General features: G+C 49.5%; 1 protein-coding gene across 2 annotated transcripts; it reads left to right on the forward strand.

Moving 5' to 3' along the window:
- Positions 1-728: 728 nt before the first annotated feature.
- LOC135291740 (serine/threonine-protein kinase PAK 3-like) lies at positions 729-18,136 on the forward strand. Of its 2 annotated transcripts, XM_064406008.1 has the most exons (16): positions 731-2,164; positions 2,360-2,529; positions 3,345-3,416; positions 3,747-3,869; positions 4,148-4,261; positions 4,841-4,982; positions 7,146-7,209; positions 10,247-10,364; positions 11,200-11,299; positions 11,719-11,915; positions 12,246-12,380; positions 13,906-14,108; positions 14,300-14,440; positions 16,514-16,685; positions 17,139-17,183; positions 17,323-18,136. In XM_064406008.1, exons 1-12 carry the CDS (start codon positions 2,101-2,103, stop codon positions 13,948-13,950), a joined length of 1,344 nt encoding a protein of 447 aa, XP_064262078.1. In that variant the 5' UTR covers positions 731-2,100; the 3' UTR covers positions 13,951-14,108; positions 14,300-14,440; positions 16,514-16,685; positions 17,139-17,183; positions 17,323-18,136. The 2 variants fall into 2 exon arrangements, with proteins under 2 accessions (XP_064262077.1, XP_064262078.1); XM_064406007.1 differs by lacking the exons at positions 13,906-14,108; positions 14,300-14,440; positions 16,514-16,685; positions 17,139-17,183; positions 17,323-18,136 and having other exon boundaries at positions 729-2,164; positions 12,246-12,563.
- The last annotated feature ends 482 nt before the right edge of the window (positions 18,137-18,618 follow it).

Genomic DNA, 18,618 nt, shown 5'->3' on the forward strand with positions numbered 1-18,618 from the left:
TCCTCAGTGGTGACTCCTTCACCTGCATGAACAACAAAGAGAGATGCTGGTCTAGGGAGGGAATTGCAGCATTCACTTGAGGTGGAAGTAGAGAGCTGTTGGAAGCCCCTGAGACTGCCTTGTGTGGGACATGCTATGCAGTCCTGGTCTTGCAAGGAGACTGTGTTGCAATTAAAGGCTTGTTTGTCTGTCTGCTTGCTGTAGGTGGAAGGAGTTGGCTGCATTTGAGAGAAAGCGCCACTCCTCACTGGAGAGGGCGTCTGAAGTGGCGGCACCGACAGCGGAGGAATGGCAGCCTCAGAGGGATCTGCTGAAAGAAGCGGTTCCTCTGGCTGTGCCAAAGGTACGCTCACCTTGTTCCTAGGCAGCACTTGTGGGAGAGGGATTTGTCCTAGCAAGACCCCCCCGAATGCTGCTTCTGGCAGCAAGCTGAGACCGAACCTGTGTTGTTGTTGTTGTTGTTCCTCTTGAAAAATGGTGCCCCCCCACTGCCAGGTTTTCCGCCGGCAGCGGCCAGCCCACAGGGGCCTGGAGAAGCTGCTGCAGGAGTTCTCCCGCCAAGGGCACACCCTGTCCCAGGTGTGCAGAGAGAAGGCAGTGCTGGCACAAGAGAACGCTGCCCTGGAAGCACGACTGGCAGCCACGGAGCGGGACCTGCGAGGCCTTTCAGAGCAGCTGGCAGAGGCCAGGTAAAGGCAGGGAGGAGACCCTGGGTGGGACATTACTGAAGGTCTGTAGTTACAAAAGTGGTGAGCATTATGTCAGGATTTACTGCCTGCTCTGTGCTCTCCAGATGTTTCTTGGGCAGAGAAGCAAAGAGATACAAGCAAAAACGGAAGGATACTGTGATGTGAATATTACTTTTCTGCCAGCTCAAGCTCTCAAAGCTTTTTTTGGGTGCCTGCTTGGGACCCCTTGCACATTCCTGTGACAAGTGCAAAGCAAGCCAACTTGGCACTCAGTTGAGGACCAGGGACACTGTGCAGATGTTTGCTGAAACCAGAAGTTTCCCTCTGGTTTTGCTTTCTCCTTCAGTGCATCTGACCATCAGTCTTTGCTTGCCAAGCTGTTTGACATGGGGTTTTTGGAATTCAAGGCTCTTAGATGTGAATGTTGTGAGTAGGGTGCTGACGCTTCAGGTGAAGCTGGAGGGTCACGCTGAAAATCTTGAGAGCCTGCAGAGCTGACTCTTGTGAAGGATGGTGCAGAACCTAGAACTGCTTACAAACAGCAGCAGCAGCAGAAGGGAAAGGTCTTGTGACTTCTTGACAGTGTCTGGGGATTCTTGCTGCACACTGATTCTTGCCCACTTGTCCAGTCACCTCTGTAACCTGTCAAGGATCTTTTTGGCTGATCCTTCTTCCTTTTTAAAGAGTGCCCAGATATTTGGGCACTGCAGCTTAGTTAGGCAAAAATAAAGGTAGCAAGTGGTCTTGTTCATCCAATTCCAGTAATTTAATTGGCTGGATATCTGTCCCTCCTCCTAGAGAGTTCTTGTGCAGATAGAAACCTACTTCTGGTTTCCTACTCATGCTGCTAGAAGCCAGAGGTTTTGCTATATGGTTTGGTGAATTCCTTTAGTCCCTTTTACTTAGAGAGTGCCTGGCCAACAAAGTACCTCTACGTCCACTATGAATGGCATGAAGCATTGAGGAGTCAGCCAGGAGAGCCCTGTTCTGTCCTGCACCTGCAGAGTGACTTGGAAGTGCTGATGAGCTCAGGGCTGTGAGCAGAGGCTGGGCTTTTGTCCCTTTGCAGATACTTGGTGGGCACACCCATGTGTGATAGGTCAGGCAACAGCAATTTCAGCTTTGGTTGCTGAGACCAAACTGAGCTGGGCTAGGTCATGAGGAAAGGCTGCCCAGTCACCTGGAGGGGCCTGCTTTGCTATGTAAAGTGGCAAAATAGTCCTGCTGTATCTGAGTTTCCATGCAAGCCATTTTGCGTACTAAGGTGTAGGGATCTTAAGGACATCTTACTGCAGAGTCTGCCCGTGTGTGCCAGGAGCAATTGCTCTTCATCTTCACGCCTTGTAGGTCAGAGAAGGAGAGCCTGCAAAGCAGCCTGCTGGAGGCTCAGCAGCACATATGGGAGCTGGAGATGGCCAGGAGCCGTGTGGAAGCCCAAGTGTGCAGGGCCAGGCAGGCCAAGGAGGCGATACTGGGTGAGAGCCTGGTGCGCTTTGTTTCTGCTGATGGCCCTGCCCAGTGCAGTGGCTGCGAAGGCAGCTCTGTGCCCAGGGCTTCTGAGCAGTGAAGCAGCTGAGGGCAGGTCCCTCCTTGCCTGAAACTGGAAGGGCTTAAGGCCAGCAGATTGCTCTGCTTGTGGAGTGTCTGATTGCCGTGTGTCATGTTTGCAGAGGATGTGAGGGGCCTTCGTCGTGAGCTGCTGGCTGTAAGAGCGCTCAGCCAGCAGCAATGTGAAGACATGGCTGAACAGCTCCGCTGGGCACAAGAGCAGTGCTGCAAGGCTTTGAGACTCTGGCAGTCTGCCCAGGAAGAGGAAAAAAGGAATCTCGTGCAAGAACTGGTAAGAAACAAGAGGCACCTGAAGATTTCAGGCGGGTTTGGTGGGCTGTCTCAGCAGAAGAGCAGCCTGAGTATGTGATATGGCCACAAGCATCTGCTGTAGGCCAGACGTTGCTGGGCCAGGCAGCAGGGGCCTTCAAGGGCTCATACTTGAAGGCCTGTGAAGAGCCAGAGGACAATGCTGGGACAGAATATGCATGCACAGGTTGAGGATGGGCATCAGCCAAGTTCCCCAGGAGGCTGGGTGGTCGCCACACAAAGCATGGCAGCGAAGGGGCAGGATCTTGCCCACAGCCTTGTGCCATGCAGCAGGCGGCTGCTGACCTTGCTGCCAACTGCAGTCCCAGCAACTGGGTTCCTTGCTTTCTGTCCTCCCATGGTGGACAGATGTCTTTGGGCCTGAATCATATGCAAGAGGCCCCGTGTTGCTGGTATTTCAGCTGGTGGCCTGCCTTGTGACTGGATCATTGAGGCGCTGGCCTCATCCTCATCCTGCAGTCCATGTGCAGCTCTTCCTTGATCAAAGGGCAGGGGCAATGTGAGCACAGAGCCTCTGAGAACAGGCAGAAATGCTGAGGAGAGAGGGGCCAGAAAACAGGCAGCCATGAGAGCAGGGAAGGAAGGTGGCAACTCCTTCCTTCTACCTGCTGACACTCCCTCTACATTTTGGGTTAGAACAGCATTGCTGGAGGGCACAAAGTCACGACTCATGTGCACTTTCCAGGTGGGGGGGTTGGTGGAGGGATGAAGCTTCCATCTCTTTCTACGGGGAGCATTGCTTGGACTTCATCAGGAATTGTCTGTTCCACTCATCAGGAGAGACAACTGGAAGAGCAGCATGTGGAGGCACGGAAGCAGCTGGAGGAACGGGCAAACTTCCTGGCAGAGGTACAGAGGGAGCAGGAGAAAAGGCTGCTTGAGATGAAGGGGGAAATTGCCCTCATGCAAGCTGAAGAAGAAAAGCTACTAAGCAGAGGCAGTCAAGAGGCACAGAGTGTGGAAAGAGAGTTTGTGTGCTGTTTTGGACTCCTCTGGGCTCCTTATGGGCACTGCTTCCCTGGGCACTTTCTGTCTGGGTGGCATTGTCTCTTAGGTGGCCCCATAGAAATACGAGCATGAGAACAAAATGCTTTTGGAAAGCGAGAGCACATCAGTTTTGGTTGCCACACAAGTGGAGTGTGGGAAGTTTAAAGCCATCTTCTCTTCCTTTGTGTGCAGGTGCTGCAGGAAGAGCAGCGTCAGAAGGCTGCTGTCATCCACAAGGTGTACCAGCTGCAGAGAGAGCTGAAGCAAAGTGAGCAGCTGAGGCAGAGGCTGAATGAGCAGTGGCAGAACGGGCAGGTGAGCCTGAGTAGGCAGGCAGCAGAGGGAAGGGCAGTGATGGGGGCAGGAACTGGAGATCTGAGGAAGGGGAGGCAAGGACTACTGCAGGCCCTGGAAGCACAGAGCCTGGCAGGCTCCAGTGCTGAGCAGCAGGAAAAAGAGCTGGGATGCAAGGGTTAGAGCTGGGTAGAGAAGCAGAAAGAAGTGGCTGAATAGAAGTGCTTTAGAGACTGGAAAAGAGGAAACCTGAGTGTGATAGCAGGTGCCAGTGAGATTTCTCTTGATGGAATATCAAGGTCATGCTGCAGGAAGCTGAGAGGAAGATGAGGGCAATGGAGAAGAGGCACCAAGAGGAAATGGAAAGGATGCACAAGGTCCTGCTGCAGTGCAGGCTGGCTGAAGAAAAGCAGGTGAGTGAAAGAGCAGGAGGCACTGCAGTCCTGCAACAAGTGGTTGGTCTCTGCCCTTGCTGCCTTTCCCCTGCAGAGCAGCAGTGGATGGGGGCAATGTCTCTGACTGCTGTGCTCTGTGGGCTCCATGGCAGCTGGACAGAAGGACACTTCCTGGGCTGCTGAATCTCAGCTGCTGCCCTGGGCAGCAGGGCTAGTGCTGTGGCCAGTGGGCCAGCAATCCTGTGAATGTATTTCTGCTGGCCTCTTAGTGCTCCCTTTGTTTTTTGAGGGGCTTGTTCAGGTGAGCATGGTGACCCACACACATTCTGAGCAAGTTCTCCCTGTCCATGGTGACTGCAGTCCTCAGAACGGGCTGAAGTCTAAAGTTGCTCTTTCCCTTTCACACTCTCCTCTACAGCTGGCTGTGACAAGCTGTAGTCTCTGACTGCTTGTGTGGGTTTTACTTGAGGAGGAAGAGTTGACAGCTCAGCCTGCAGCCTAGCACCAGTGCTGTTCCTAAGGGCTTGCCTTTGAAATGCTCTGTCTGGGACATCTCTGCCAAGCACCTTTCTGACACAAACAAATTTCTTCTCCCAGGTGGACGCAGGATCTGCCATCGAAGCTGCTGGTGCAGCAGCATCCTGCCAAGAAGCCTCCTCTCCACAGCCTGAAAACCAGAGCATGAGCAGCTCGGCCCGCTCAAGCCAGGAGAGAGAGAAGCAGTTCCTGAAGCTGCTGAGTACGTCCTGGGGATTTCTTGTGTGACCGAGCAGTGTTTTATAGTGTGTGAGCCTCAGCATGGGCTGGAGCACATGTTCCTCCTGCCTTTGGTGTCAGACAGATATTGTGGATCTCTACAGAAGACAGTGTTGTGCTTGGGGGCGGCCAGGCAGCACTTTGAGGCATTCCTTTTGCCTTTGAGGGCAGCTGGGAGTGGGGGGGCTTTGCCTGAGCTTCCCTGTGCAGTGAAGACAAGAGCAGGGATTGTTTTGCAAGCAGCAGAAGGCTGAAACCCAGCCAATGACTCGGTGAAGGTGTGTGTGCTAGTCTGGCCAAACTGATGAGAACACTTGGCTTCCTGGATTCCCTTTAGACTCCTGACCTGTCACCAGTCATTGGAGACAAAATACTTCCCAGAACTTGATTGTCTGTGGGGCTGGTTTAATGCTGGTGGTGTTTTTATGACTGTTAGTACTTCTACTGTTCCTTCTACAGTTTGGGTTTGATAAGAATTCTACATTTGGGTTAGCCTGACCTTCTGAATGAGAACATCCGTTGATAGCACAAATAAGAGAGGAAGAGGTCTTTTCAATGTGCCCTAAAAGCTAAAATGTTACATTCTTAGAACAATCCTGAGAGAGGAAGAGTTGTTTTCAAAGTGCCCCAAAAGACGAAAACCACCACACTTTTTTTGACAATCCCTGTTTGATATTTTTGTTGTATGCCTAGGAAGATGCATCAAAGAGACACATCCATGTGGCATTTCCAGATAGAACTGCCCTGCAGGCAATTCTCAGGAGGAAGCATGCAGCCCCTCTGCTGCATGTTCCTCCAGTACCAGGCACTTTGTCACTGCTAATGCCCAGCTGGTAAACACTCTTGGAATACTAAGCATTGGCCTCAATCCCTGCACAGATTCCTGCACTCGAGGAAAGCACACCAAGGCCTTGGTGACTCTGCAGTACAGCTGAGTTGCTTCTTACAACTAGTAAGAGCTGCCAGTGCAGTGCTGTCAGAGACTAATGGGTCAGGCACAGAGCAGAGCCCAGTTTACTCAGTGTCTGCCATCAGCTGTTGGGACAAAAGGTGGATTGATTGACTCCTCCGTGGGTCTGAAGAGAAAGACAACCATGTTCTGCCTTGAGTGGGGTCAACAGCTTGTAACAGAGCTGGGTCTGCCTCTGGCTTCTTGACAGTGGCTGTCAGTGGCCGTTCGTGGGCTTTGCCAAGCTTTTTGTCATCCTGCCCTGCCACTGACAGCTGCTGTGCCTGCAGGGGCTGGAGCCTTCCTCAGCTGTGGGGTTGCAGCTGCCACCCCGTTGCTGCAGCTTTGCCTGGGCTGGTGAGAGGATCAGCATCTCCTTTGTGCAGGTGTCTGTGTCACGGCAGCGCCTGAGGAGCGGCGCTGTCCTTGTGACCCGTCTGGGCTGTGCCCTTTGGGAAGATGGGGCACGTGGGTGCTGTTCAAGGGGCCAAGTCCAGTGCCTGTGGCTGCTGCAGCCCAGGCTGAAGACCAGAACTTGTAGTTCTTCACTAAATGAGGAATGGGCAAAGTGGTCTTCAGAACTTAGCCTGCTCCTACATGAAAAGCGTTCTAATTCTTAGAGTCATTGTTCTTGGATGTAGCATGAGCTGCTGTTCTCTGAAAATGTCAAGGCATTCTTTAGGCAAACTGCTGAGAGGAAGGGAACATCCCCTCCTCTCCTGGAATTCACTTTGCAAGATTCTTTCTGCTCTGCAAAAAGCAGATGTTGATAAAACTTCATCCCAGATCCCAGGGTGCATTGAATCTTTGGAAGTATGTAATCTTGTGCTGAATCTCCCAAGAGAGTGTTTCTTCCCAAGAAAACGAAGGCTCCTGATTTTTCAGCCCTCCTTCCCATTTGTATATGACAGCCGCTTGCCTTGGTGCCTGTTCTCTTCTGTTCTCTGTCTGCTCTGATGGCTTTTCCATGGACTTAGTTTCCCCTCAAGGCAACCCTGCAAAGGAGTGTGGGAGAATCAGACTCTGTGCAGAGCTGCCTGTTTTGCTGGGGCTGCTGTTGTTGTTCTTGTTGATGTTATCGTTAGCCAAGTGACCACAAATTGCTCAGAGCCCCAGAGAGTGGAGCTGGGTTTCAGATCTCCTGCAAGCTCAATCTCTCTGTTTTGAACTTTGCTTCTTGCATTTTGTTTCTTTCAGGGTGTGTGGTGAGTGTGGAAGATCCAGAAAAGAAGTACACTGGATGGGAACATCTTGGCAGTGGGTGAGTGCAGCCACACTTATTTCTACAGAACCACAGGCCAGGAGTTTTGGTGGTGCAATAGCATGTGGGGAGTCAGGCAAGCTGCAAGCATCTTCAGAGCCTGGCTCCAGATTGTCCCTGTCTCACTACTGAGGCAGTACAAGGCATCATCAAAGATAACTGGATTCTGACAATGTCTTGGCTGCCTCAAGGAGCAGGACCTGGAAGCCCTCCTGTCCCTCCAAGACGGGGCACCAGTTTGCCTATTTTCCCAGGAGACATGGTTTTGTATGATTCAAAGTAATATGGCCACACTCATGAAGGAAGGAAAACCTGAGAGAGCAGGTTTTGTGTGTTGTTTCCCACCAGACAGCTGTCAGATAACAGCTCTCAGTTGCATTTCTTAGTATTTTTCTGGAAACAATATTCAGTGGTCAGGAAAATAAGAAAGGCTGTGTGGCATTGCCTGAGTTTGGCAGGTAGGATGAAAAGAGAGCAGTGAGAAGGCCCAGCAGCACTGTGTGTTTCATTGCCTGGAAAGGCACGTCACAGGCACAGACACAAGAAGAAAAAGGCAGAGAAAACCCCCCCACATGCATAAGCTAGTGTGTACATTGGAGATTTCTAGCAGCCCTTTTTCTTCCTGTGGCAGCCAGCTTTTCTCTTGGACACTCTGCATGGCAGAGGGCTGCTGGGCTGCTGTGCCCTTGGCTGAAGAGTAGACAAAGCCCAGTGTTTTAGAGCCACTGCAGGCAGTACAGAGCTCCTGCCTGGGCTGCCTTTTGCTCCTCAGCACTGAACAACTTCTCTGCTCTTGCCACTGTTCTGATTCTAGGGGCTTTGGAGCTGTTTATAAGGCCTTCAACACTGCCACAGGACAAGCGGTGAGTGCCCGTGCAGATCTTGGAGCTCTTGAGTGCTTTCCCTGTGATGTGATCTGTGGCCAGAGCTTTGGCCTGCCTGTCTTTGCTGCAGAGGCTGTTCTGCAGAAGCAGTCTGTCTAGAGGCAGGCTGCAAAATGCATTTGAGACAGACTTTGTCCTTCCTACCTACCTCAATGAATGCAAGGATGGCCGTGGTGTCTTTCAGAGGACACGCTAGCTTGGACTTACTGGATAAATGTGCATAGATTAGCTGATGGCAAGAGCCATCATTCCAGCCCAATTCCTCTTAAGCCCAGGATCAGACACAGATATTTTGTTTTCTATCACGTGATTCAGTTGGAAAATACAATGCAAGCCCTTCAAAAAGAGAGATCTTGTCTGGAGCACAGTTTTGCCTTTCAGTCCTAGGGAACCTAGTTCACATACACACACACCTACACACACAGAGACAGAGACACGTGCACAGATGAATGAGAAGAAGTTGATGAAGAGCCTTAAATAATACAACCTTGTGTTGATCCTGTGTTCCACTAGAGAGATGCTCTCTGTTCTGACCAGGCATGGTGGTGTCTTGGAGAGTCTTGCTGCTCTTCGGGGCTAGAAGTTCCAAGTCCTGAATTCTCCTTTTTGACTCTCAGGAAATACATTCCATCTTCCTTGATAGTAAGGAATTAGAGAAGGTAGTTCCTTATCCAGCTTCAGAGCTGTGCTCAGGAACTGCACTTGGAGGGAGGTCTTGGAGGCGTCCGAAAGCCCTGAGCCCTGTACTTAGAACTTGGGGCACATCCATAGTGTACCACAGAAAGGGGTATTCATTTTTAAACCCATTCAATAATTTCAAGTCTAAAAATTGTTCTTCAAAGTTGCAAAAGCCAAACTGAAGAAGTGTGGATGTGCTGGGATTGTAACTTTACTTTGAGTCGCTTTGCAGTTCTTTTTTGGCAGCATTTTCCCCATCGTGTTTGTATGTGTTTACTCTGGCACACAATTGAATTGGCAGCCATCTCTTCACAGGAGAAAAATTACTTTTGGCTTCCAAAGCGTGTGTAAATGATAATAGTAGTGCTAAACAAAGTCTGTTTGAGAAGCCTGCGGGTGCAGAGGGTGGTGTTAGCGCTTTGTGGTTGATGGTTTAGAGTCCCTTTTTTCCGAGGTGACAAGGCATCCAGGCCCATGAGTGCCCGGAGAAAGAGGCTCTGGTCATGTCTGTCCCTAAGAGCTTTTGATGTCATTGTAGGTGGCTGTAAAGGAACTTTATCTCCAGCACCAGGGCTGTGAGGGAATATTAAAAGAAATCCTGCTCGTGAGAGAAAATAAGAACGCCAATATTGTCAGCTACTTAGAAAGGTAAGTAGTTCTGGTGATTTTCTGGGAATGTTCATTTCCATACTTGCAAGGCAAAGATTTAAAAGCTCTTTAGCCACTGGCAGAAAATGGATCTTTCAATGAACATCAATCCACTCCTGCACCAGGCATGGGAGGAGTTTGCATTCTGTCCCCATGAATACTTCCTGACATAAACAGCTTGAAGATTGATCTCAGAAACCTGGCTCTCTTACTAAGCCAGCAGCCTGTATGTTCACTTGCTGCATGTGGTTTTGCTGGTTTGGGGCGTGATTTTTTCCAGGTGTTGGAGGAGAAAACATGCCAGAGATTATGTACCTTGTGCTGTTCCCACTATTTTCCATAGCCTTGCATGCCAAAAGACTAGGCTAGGAGACACATAATTTGCCAGGTCTGAAATTATTTTCCTGTTTGTGACTGTCCTTTCTGCAAGGTTTTCCAAAGGGTGTTGGCAGTGCTGCACACCCACTTGCCTTTAGTAAAAGCTGTGAAAACTGTGTCTCCTTGCTGCTGGAGGGAATGGTGCAATTTGTGTCTGAAGATGATGAAGCAGCTGCTGGGATGTGTCCACTTCCAGATTTCTCTTTTTCCTCACTAAACCTCCTTTTTCCCCTGCTTGCCACCTAAGCCGTCTCCTTTTCCATGGATGTGCCTTCTTCCTTTAGGTGGCACAGATGGCAGGCACTGGCTAGCCTAGGTGGAGTGTGTCTTCATTTGATTCCATCTTCATTTACCAGTGACCTGGAAACAAAACTCAGCTGTAGTCTTTTCTTCCCCACAGCAATTTAGCTGTGCATGTTCAGCTCCATGCTGTTGCTTTCCTCTTGCAGCTACCTTGTGGATGAGGCTGTCCTGCTGGTGTTGGAATATATGGATGGAGGCTCCTTAGCTGATGTGGTCACCGTGAGAAGGATGGCTGTAGGACACATAGCAACAGTGTGTCGGGAGGTAAGGGGTCCTGCTTGTGCTTGGGATGGCTTGGACAAGGCTCATCCTTTGAAAGCACTGCAAAGTGAGTGATTCCATGTTCAGAGCTTTCTTTCTGTGTTGCTCTTCTGCTTCAGAGAAGAAAGAGCATCTGGACTGAACTGCCTGCCAGTGTCCCTGCCCTTCCTGTACTCTGTTCTTCACTCTTATCCACCATCATTGAACTCTCTGTCTCTTTTTCCTTTTTATTTTCTGTTCTGCACTTTGCCTCCCCAAGCCTTTGCCCAGAGCCTTTCTGCACTGCCTTCTTTGCCTGTAAGTGCAAAGGTGCTGCTGTGAGAGTTTTAAACCAGAGGCCAAGCCAAAGAGAGACTCATGTGTCACAGGTCTCCACTCCAAAGGATGGCATGGCACCCAGCATGGTGCTTGCTGCTGCAAACTGACAAAAAGAGCTAGTTCCAAGTCTGCTGTTGAGGCAGCCATAGAACCCTGGTCCTCCAGTCTTCCACCCGACAGTGATCCCCTTGGTATCCAAGGCAGGGACGTTTTCCTCTTTTGGCAAACCATTGTTTGTCGTCCGGACGGGGAGAGCGCATCCGCTGCAGCAGCGCTCATTCTGACTGGCTTTGCAGGGGACAGTCTGGAGCAACGACTGACTGATGCTTCCCCCTCCAAAGCTAATATGCCTTCCCTTGGAAAGATCCTGCTCTCCTAGTGCTGCAGCAGCAAGCTCTTCCTCCTGCCAGCACTCACTGCTCCTTGGAGATCTGTGAATCTTCAGGAACAGCCTCCTTCTGCATGTGATGAAATCAGATCAGGCTAACTCTTGGCCTCCTCTTTCTTTTTCCCCTGGCAGTGCCTGCAAGGCCTGGCTTTCCTTCATGCCAAGCAGGTGATCCACAGAGACATCAAAAGTGACAACATCCTTCTGGGCCGGGATGGCTCCGTCAAGCTGGGTGGGTATTCCTGCTGAGGCGCGGCGCTGCGGGGAGGCGGTGTGGGGCTGCTTTGGAGAGGTGCCGGGTGCCAGCAGTGGCTGCTGAGAGTGCAGGGAGCGCTGCGCAAGCCCAGGCCGCAGCTGGAAGGTGCTGAGTGGTCTAGAGAGCAACCAGGTATCCAGAGGAACTTTGGTTTGTGGGTGTTCCTTCCAAAGGGAGACAGTGTAAACGTTCAGGGGAATGAGGAAAAGCCAAGGTTTTGTGGGAATCCTGGGCAGGTTGTTAGCTGTGCAATTGCCCATGTCCTTGGCTGCAGCCCTGAGCAAGGAAAGCCCAGCTGCTTTTCCAGCTGGATTCAGCACTGCATTCTGGGACTGAGAGTGAGGAACAATTTTCCTTGGTTTCCTACTTGAAGCAGTGTTTGTTTTCCTCCTCAGCTGATTTTGGCCTCTATGCTGTGCTCAGCCCTGAGCACAGGAAACGGAGGTCGATGGTCGGGACCACTTACTGGATGGCACCCGAGGTGGTGAGAAGAGAGCCTTACAGCCCCAAAGTGGACACCTGGTCCCTTGGCATCGTGGGAATAGAAATGGCCACAGGAGAGGCTCCTTATATGCAGGAGACCAGTGTCAAGGTAAGGTGCAACTGTGCTCAGATAGCCGTGTCCTTCTGCTCTCAGTCCATTAGAGAAAATCCCATTCCCACAGCTTGAAGTGCTTCCAGCAAGGGCCACTTCAAAAAAGGTCTCTGGGGCTCACATCAGCCGTCAAGGCAAGACCTGGTGCAGCTTGGAATAGCTGGGGCTGCACTGGGGCCTTTTTTCCTTTGGGAGACAAGGCTCATCTCTAAGCATCTGCTGGGCAAGAAATTGCCGCTGCAGACTGGAGTTTTAAAGATGGGGTCTAGGTGAGCCCTGAAAGGTATGGAAGAATCACGTAGAGTCTCATGTTTCCTTTTGCTTCAGGCCAGCTACCTGATAGGCAAGCAAGGGGTTCCAAATCTGCACCAGCTCAGGCTACCCCCTGGCTTGTGTGAATTTCTGGGCTGCTGCCTGCAGATGGATGTGGACAGGCGAGGCTCTGCCAAGGAACTTCTGCAGGTACAAGGCAAAGCGGCTGCAGGCCAAACAGCTGTTCCCTGCCAGGGTTTGCTCCTCGGCCAAACTCCAGGGAATCAGATGGGCCCCCCACAGAGTAATCTCTGCTCTGGGTGCTTTTCAAATGAAAACTAAGTAGGATCTTGATTGCTGAGGTTAGAAGGGACCAGTGAAAGTCATCTAGCGCAAAACCCCAGCCACTGGCAAGGGCATCTTCAAGTAGATCAGGTTGCTCAGAGTCCCATCCAAGCGGAGCTTGAATGTTGCTGGGTTGGGGCTCCTCCCAGCTCTCTGGGCAGCCAGTGCCAGTGTTCCAGCACTCTCCTCACAAACAGTTTCTTCCTCAGAGCCAATCTGAATTGAGTGTCTTTTAGCTTAAAGCCGTTCCCCCTTGTCCTCTTGCAATTGGCCCTGCTAAAAGATATGTCCCCAACTTTCCTAGAAGCCCCTGAAACTATTGAAAAGTCTCCTTGGGGCTTGCTCTTCTCCAGGCTAAACAAGCACAAGTCTCCCAGCCCTTCCTCAGAGGAGAGCTCCCACCTTCTGGTCATTTCTGTGTCCCTCTTTTGCTCTCAAGTGCTGTATTCAGGTTTGCCTGGTAGCAAAGGAACTGAAGTATTGCAATGCTGGGGACAGGGGCTTGAGGAACACAATGAAAGCAGTCCCTGCCAAGCGGTTTTAGATTGGTCTGTGGGAAGGGGGGAGCTGGGGTGGAGCTCACTGTGAGCATCCGAGGGCACCCAGCTTGTCCCGCCTGGCCCACCCTTGGAGGTTTCTGCCAGCCGAACAGGCACAGCTGTGCAGGATTTGTGCCAGCCCCATGTGCTGCCTGGCCCCATCAAGTAGATGAGAATGGCTGTGGCTTTGCTGCCAGGTTTGGTGGCAGACAAGGAGCTGGTGACCAGGCCACTTCCTTGGCTGTGCCTGCTGTGAAGGAAGATGCCAGCCAGCACAGGAGGGAGTGGGGTCTGCTGAGGCAGACACTGCTCTTCCTGCAAGCCAGAGCTGAGCACATCTGCACCCTGCTGCTTGTGTCCTTGCTCCTGGCTTGCTGCTGAAAACCTGCATGTCCAGAGCTCCTGAGAACAACACGTGGGATCAACGTTTTTCAGAGCTCTTGGGAGTCTCTTGAGGGATGCTTTATGCCCCACATCTCTCTTGGACACTGAAAGAGCCCATATCTGTAGAAAAGAGGAGTTTGAATAAGTCTGTTGACTTTCCTGAAAGGAATAAATCCTTAGGACAGCAAGCAGCAATCCCACAGTTATAGGAGGACAAAAATCCCAGCAAGTGATGACACCATGAGGAATGGACTAGTGCAGTTCTGGGCTGTGTTTGCCTGTGACAGCAGCATGCTGGACATGAAGGCAGATGTGCTGCTGGTGCCCTCAGTCCCATGTCTGTGTATTTCTGGGTGCTGGAGGAATCCAGGTCAGCCCTGTTAGGAACTCAGTTTGGAAAAGAATGGTTCCTTTTTCCTTTGTCTCTTTTAATTTGGTTTGTTTTGTTTCTTTTTCCTTTTGGGCAGCATCCATTTCTGCAATCAGCGGAGCTTCTCTTAAGCCTCTTCTGACAGCCTGATTGCTGCCATCCCTGCAGCAAGGGAATGCAGGGAGCAAAGGAGATGACAAGGACCACTTCAGCACTGGAGAACAGAGCCTCTGAGAGCACGTAGGAATCCAGAGGAGAGAGGGGCCGGGAAAGAGGCAGCCATCAGATCAGGAAAGGAAGGTGACATCTCCTTTTGTCCCATCTGCTGATCCTCCTTCTGAATTTCTGGTTTGGACAGCATTTCTGGAAGGCACAGAGACACTACTGATGTGCATTTTCTGGTGGGGGGTGGTGTGAGGCATGAAGCTTCCACTGATTATTTGGTGAACTTGGCTGGAACTTCATTGGAAGTGTCTTCCTCCCCTCACCAGGAGCTGGAAGGGCAGCATTTGGAGGCACAGCAGCTGCTGGCAGCATGGGCAAACTTCCTGGCAGAGGTAGAGAAGGAGCAGGAGAAAAGGCTGCTTGAGATGAAGCAGGAAGTTGCCACCATGCAAGCTGACCAAGAAGAGGTACGAAGCTGAGGCAGTCAAAAGGCAAAGGGTGTGAAAAGAGAGCTTGTGTGTTGTTTTGGGCTGCTCTGCACTCCTTATGGGCACTGTTTCTCTGGGCTCTGTCAGTCTGGGTGGCTTTGTCTCCATGCTGGCCCTTGGTAAACAGTGCTGGAGAGACCTTTGTGCCATGAGGGAAAGGAGCGGTCAGGTGAGAGGCTACCAGAGTGCAGGTTTGAGGAAGGCAGTAATGGCTCTGCTGGCCCAAAGAGAATGGGAAAGGCAGAGCTGTGTCTCAGAAGGAGGGAGGTGCCCCAGGAAGCTCCCTGCAGAGCCAGGCTGGAGCTGTGGGAGCGGGCTGGCTGTCAGGCTGCTGAGGAGGTGCCTGAAGCTGCTGAGTACGTCCTGTGTGTTCTTTGTCTGATGGAGCAGAGCATGGTGTGTGTGCCTCAGCATGGGCTGGAGCACATGTTCCTCCTGCCTTTGGTGTCAGACAGACATTTTGGATCCCTATAGAAGCCAGTGTAGTGCTTGGGGACAGCCAGGCAGCACTTTGGGGCATTCCTTTTGCCTTTGAGGGCAGCTGGGAGTGGGTGGGCTTTGCCTGAGCTTCCCTGTGCAGTGAAGACAAGAGCAGGGATTGTTTTGCAAGCAGCAGAAGGCTGCAACCCAACCAATGCCTCTGTGAAGGTGTGTGTGCTAGTCTGGCCAAACTGATGAGAACACTTGGCTTCCTGGATTCCCTTTAGACCTCTGACTTGTCACCAGCCATTGGAGACAAAATACTTCCAAGAAATTGATTGGCTGTGTGGCTGGTTTAATGCTGGTGTTGTTTTTATGACTGTTAGTACATCTATTACTCCTTCTACAGTTTGGGTTTGATAAGAATTCTACATTTTGGTTAGCCTGACATCCTTGAGGAGAACATCAGCTGACGGCACAAATGAGAGAGGAAGAGGTCTTTTCAGTACGCCCTAAAAGTTAAAACATTACATTGTTAGAACAATCCCGAGCTATGAGAAAGGCATCTGTGGTTTTCTTTTCAAAATTAATCAGGTGTATCAGGCCTGGCAAGCATCCTTGGAACAAGTTGTTGTCTGTCCTACTACTGAATTTCAACTTGTAAGCAATTTACTGCTTGTAAATATTAATCTCATAGTGGTATGAAAGATTCATTCCAACGCCGAAGGAGTTTTTGTCATCCAATAAAAACCAGACCTTCAGGCCCAGAGGAGCAGAAGCATTGGTGTGAGAGTGTTGGCAAGTGGCATCTATTGTTCTCATTACCACTTCATCTTGGATTTGTATCATGAGCTTGATAAACCTCACACCTGCTGATTTGAGGGAGAAGGGAATGAAGAAGGTTTGACTCCCATCAGTGGCTTTAAGCATTTTAATGAGTTTTGGCCTCCTGAGGAGCTGATGTGCTTTGGGTATTTCTTCTTGTAGTTTCTGACTTGTCTAGAGTTTGCTTTTGTGGCTTTGTTTCCTTTTGTGTGTTAGAAATGCCTCAGTTCCCAGCTCAGTGATGTAACTGCTGTCCACTAGAAGAATCAAATAGTATCATTGACTCTGCTTTACCGTTAGACAGACAAGAATGTAGCTCAAAAGTTCATTCATCTCCATAAATACATTCCTTTACAAAAATATTTTGCAGATGAATTTTTGCAGTCATATGTAACTCAATTAAGTTTTTCCTACAAAGGAAGAGATTATAATTTAGTTATGTGTCTTCTCTTCCTGAAGCTGCTGTGTTTGTTTTTCCTTTGACATTTGAAATGAGGGCACATAATTTCTAAATGTGCTCCACCTGCTCATGAAGGAAACCTCTACAATGTAAGCTATTAGTAACTAGAAATGGGCCACATAGAAATGTGTCAGATTCCCAGAGTTACCTGACTACATTCTCTTGATGCACATGAGCTTGAAAGCAGAAACTGTCAGTCCCAGAGCCACTGACTCAAAGCTTGTGTGTCTGTTTGTCATTTCCCTGTGCTTGGTGTCAAATTATATGTGTGTTTTATGGAATAGAAACATACTCAAATGTTCTCTTAGAGTTCACTCAGAGAAAAATGGTCTCATTTTTTCCTTTAGAAAATACGGAGCCATTGTCTCTTTGGAGCAACGCCAGCACTACAAGGATGACTTCAATGCAGAATATGAGGAATATCGGAATTTATATTTAAAGATTGACAAGACCATCAAGAAGTTCAGACATTTTCAGGAACAATGGAAGTCTCTGACTCCAGGCTCCAAAGCCCATCAGGTAAAGAAGGATAAAACCATGAAGACTGTGCTTCATCACAGCAGTGTTTTGGATTCCCTGGAGCTGCTCAGTGAGACAGAGGGAAACTGTGGAATTGGCATATATGCTCAGACACTGCTTGGGCTGGGTCTGATTTTGGCAAGACCCTGCCCAAAAGCCCCTGTTTGAGCTGTCTATGAAGAAACAGCTGTCTATGAGAGGTGTCCCAAGCAGAGTCTTAGAGCATGGGCTCCTTCTATTGCCTATTGAGAGGCTAAATTACAGATCTTGGGTGATGCTGGGAGATGGAGATTTGTTTGGTAAACTTGCCAGAAGAGTGGTGGCTCACAGGGAAGAAAATCTCTATAGAGTCAGACTGAGTGTACTTTTAGTGTTTTACCAAAGTGTGCATTTTATGGTGCCAGTGAAACATTCTTCATGGTTTGTATTTGTTGTTTTTTTTTTTTTTTGAAGATGCCGCATCATTGAGTCCCAGCAGATTATCAGCAGTTACAACAGGTACGTGTGACACCAGACCTGCAGGGCCATGGCAACTGCTGAGTCTGCCTCAAGGCTTTTTTAAAGCAAAGGATATCAGATTCTAAACTCTGCAGAAGTGTTTGCATGCCCTGATTTTCTTTTGCTTTCTCCTTCACAGGGTAGCCCCAGCTACTCTGAAATAAGGAGCAGGTGCCAGTACCTCCACAAGAAGTTGGCCCATATTCAGAGCTGCATTTCTGAATTTGAGCAGCAGTGAGTGGAGTACTGGCACCAGACATCTGCTTCAACAGAGGAACATCTTTGAACTCAGGATTTTTCACTTCAACGGAGGATTAGGATGTTTTGGATTATTTAAGTTAGTACAGAACCTTAGGCTATGTTAGCACTTTGGAGTAGATGATTTTTTAAAAATGTAGGATTAGTTCATAGAAGTTTAGTAATTTTAAGAAGTTGAAAGATGATAGTATTGAATATTAACAATAAAGAAATGTCACTATTGGTAATTCCATCTCTCAATGTTGATTGTATCATGTTTGGAGTGGCTTTTTGCTGGTGAATTCTTTTCTTCAAGACTTACGTTTGTCCATTGAAATAAATTGATCAGTAGAGGGTGGAAGCCCACTACTTCTACTATGAAGTGCTCATTTTAAGAAAATATTGCAGTTGGTGGAAATTCTTTATGATAAGTGTAGGGGTGTTTTTGACCTTTCTTATTAATTCAAACTCTTTGCCAAAGTTGTCAAAGGCTTAGAAGTTTGGACAACCCTGTCCCCAAATGACCTCGTTTTGGAGGGTTACAGAGGAGTGCACATGGGCTGCTCTAAGCTGTCAGCTGAAGCAGCTCTCAGGACTGCTTGGAGATCATGGCCTCGCCTTCTCAGTGAGCCAGGGAAGATGCAGATCTCTGTAAGAGTTTTCTAAAACACTTGGAGAAATGTTGGAGGCAAGGTACTTCAATGGATTTTAAAAGGAAATTCAGTTCAAGTGTCCCTATGGAAATGCTGTCCATTTCTTAGCATTTTTAAGACTAGTCTGTCTCAAGCAGCCTTTCTAGAGAGACACAGATCGTGATTCCTGCACAGACCTATGGGGGCATAGACTAGTCCTTTTCCTAAGTTTCCTCCATGTATTCATTCAGCTGACATGGCAGAGGTGTTGCCAGCAAGGCCGTAACCTTCTTTAGGGAAAGGATGTGGAATTGTCTGAGGGAGGATAATATTTGGGAACACTCAAAGGTGGCTGGAAATGCCCCTTTCTTCCTTGCAGAGCATTCTACAAATTCCTCCATTGTCTCCAAGCCAACAATGTTGAGTCCCTGTACCTGAGAGCCCTTGGGGTGTTTTGTGATTGAACACCTGAGCTGTTGTTGCCCTTCTGTTCTCCTTCAAGTGAAGTTCAAGAAAATGTCACCTCCTAAACCCTGAGACTTGGGTCCATTTTTGCCTGGCTCTGG

This window comes from Passer domesticus, unplaced genomic scaffold, assembly GCF_036417665.1.
Source record: "Passer domesticus isolate bPasDom1 unplaced genomic scaffold, bPasDom1.hap1 HAP1_SCAFFOLD_109, whole genome shotgun sequence".
Taxonomy (NCBI): Eukaryota; Metazoa; Chordata; class Aves; order Passeriformes; family Passeridae; genus Passer; species Passer domesticus.

Excerpts from the sequence above, each read along its gene's own strand:
- LOC135291740 (XM_064406007.1), top strand. The coding sequence starts at position 2,101 with ATGGCCAGGAGCCGTGTGGAAGCCCAAGTGTGCAGGGCCAGGCAGGCC. Across the intron at positions 2,165-2,359 it reads GGCCAAGGAGGCGATACTGG|AGGATGTGAGGGGCCTTCGT; the intron begins GTGAGAGCCTGG and ends TCATGTTTGCAG. Across the intron at positions 3,870-4,147 it reads AGCAGTGGCAGAACGGGCAG|GTCATGCTGCAGGAAGCTGA; the intron begins GTGAGCCTGAGT and ends TGGAATATCAAG.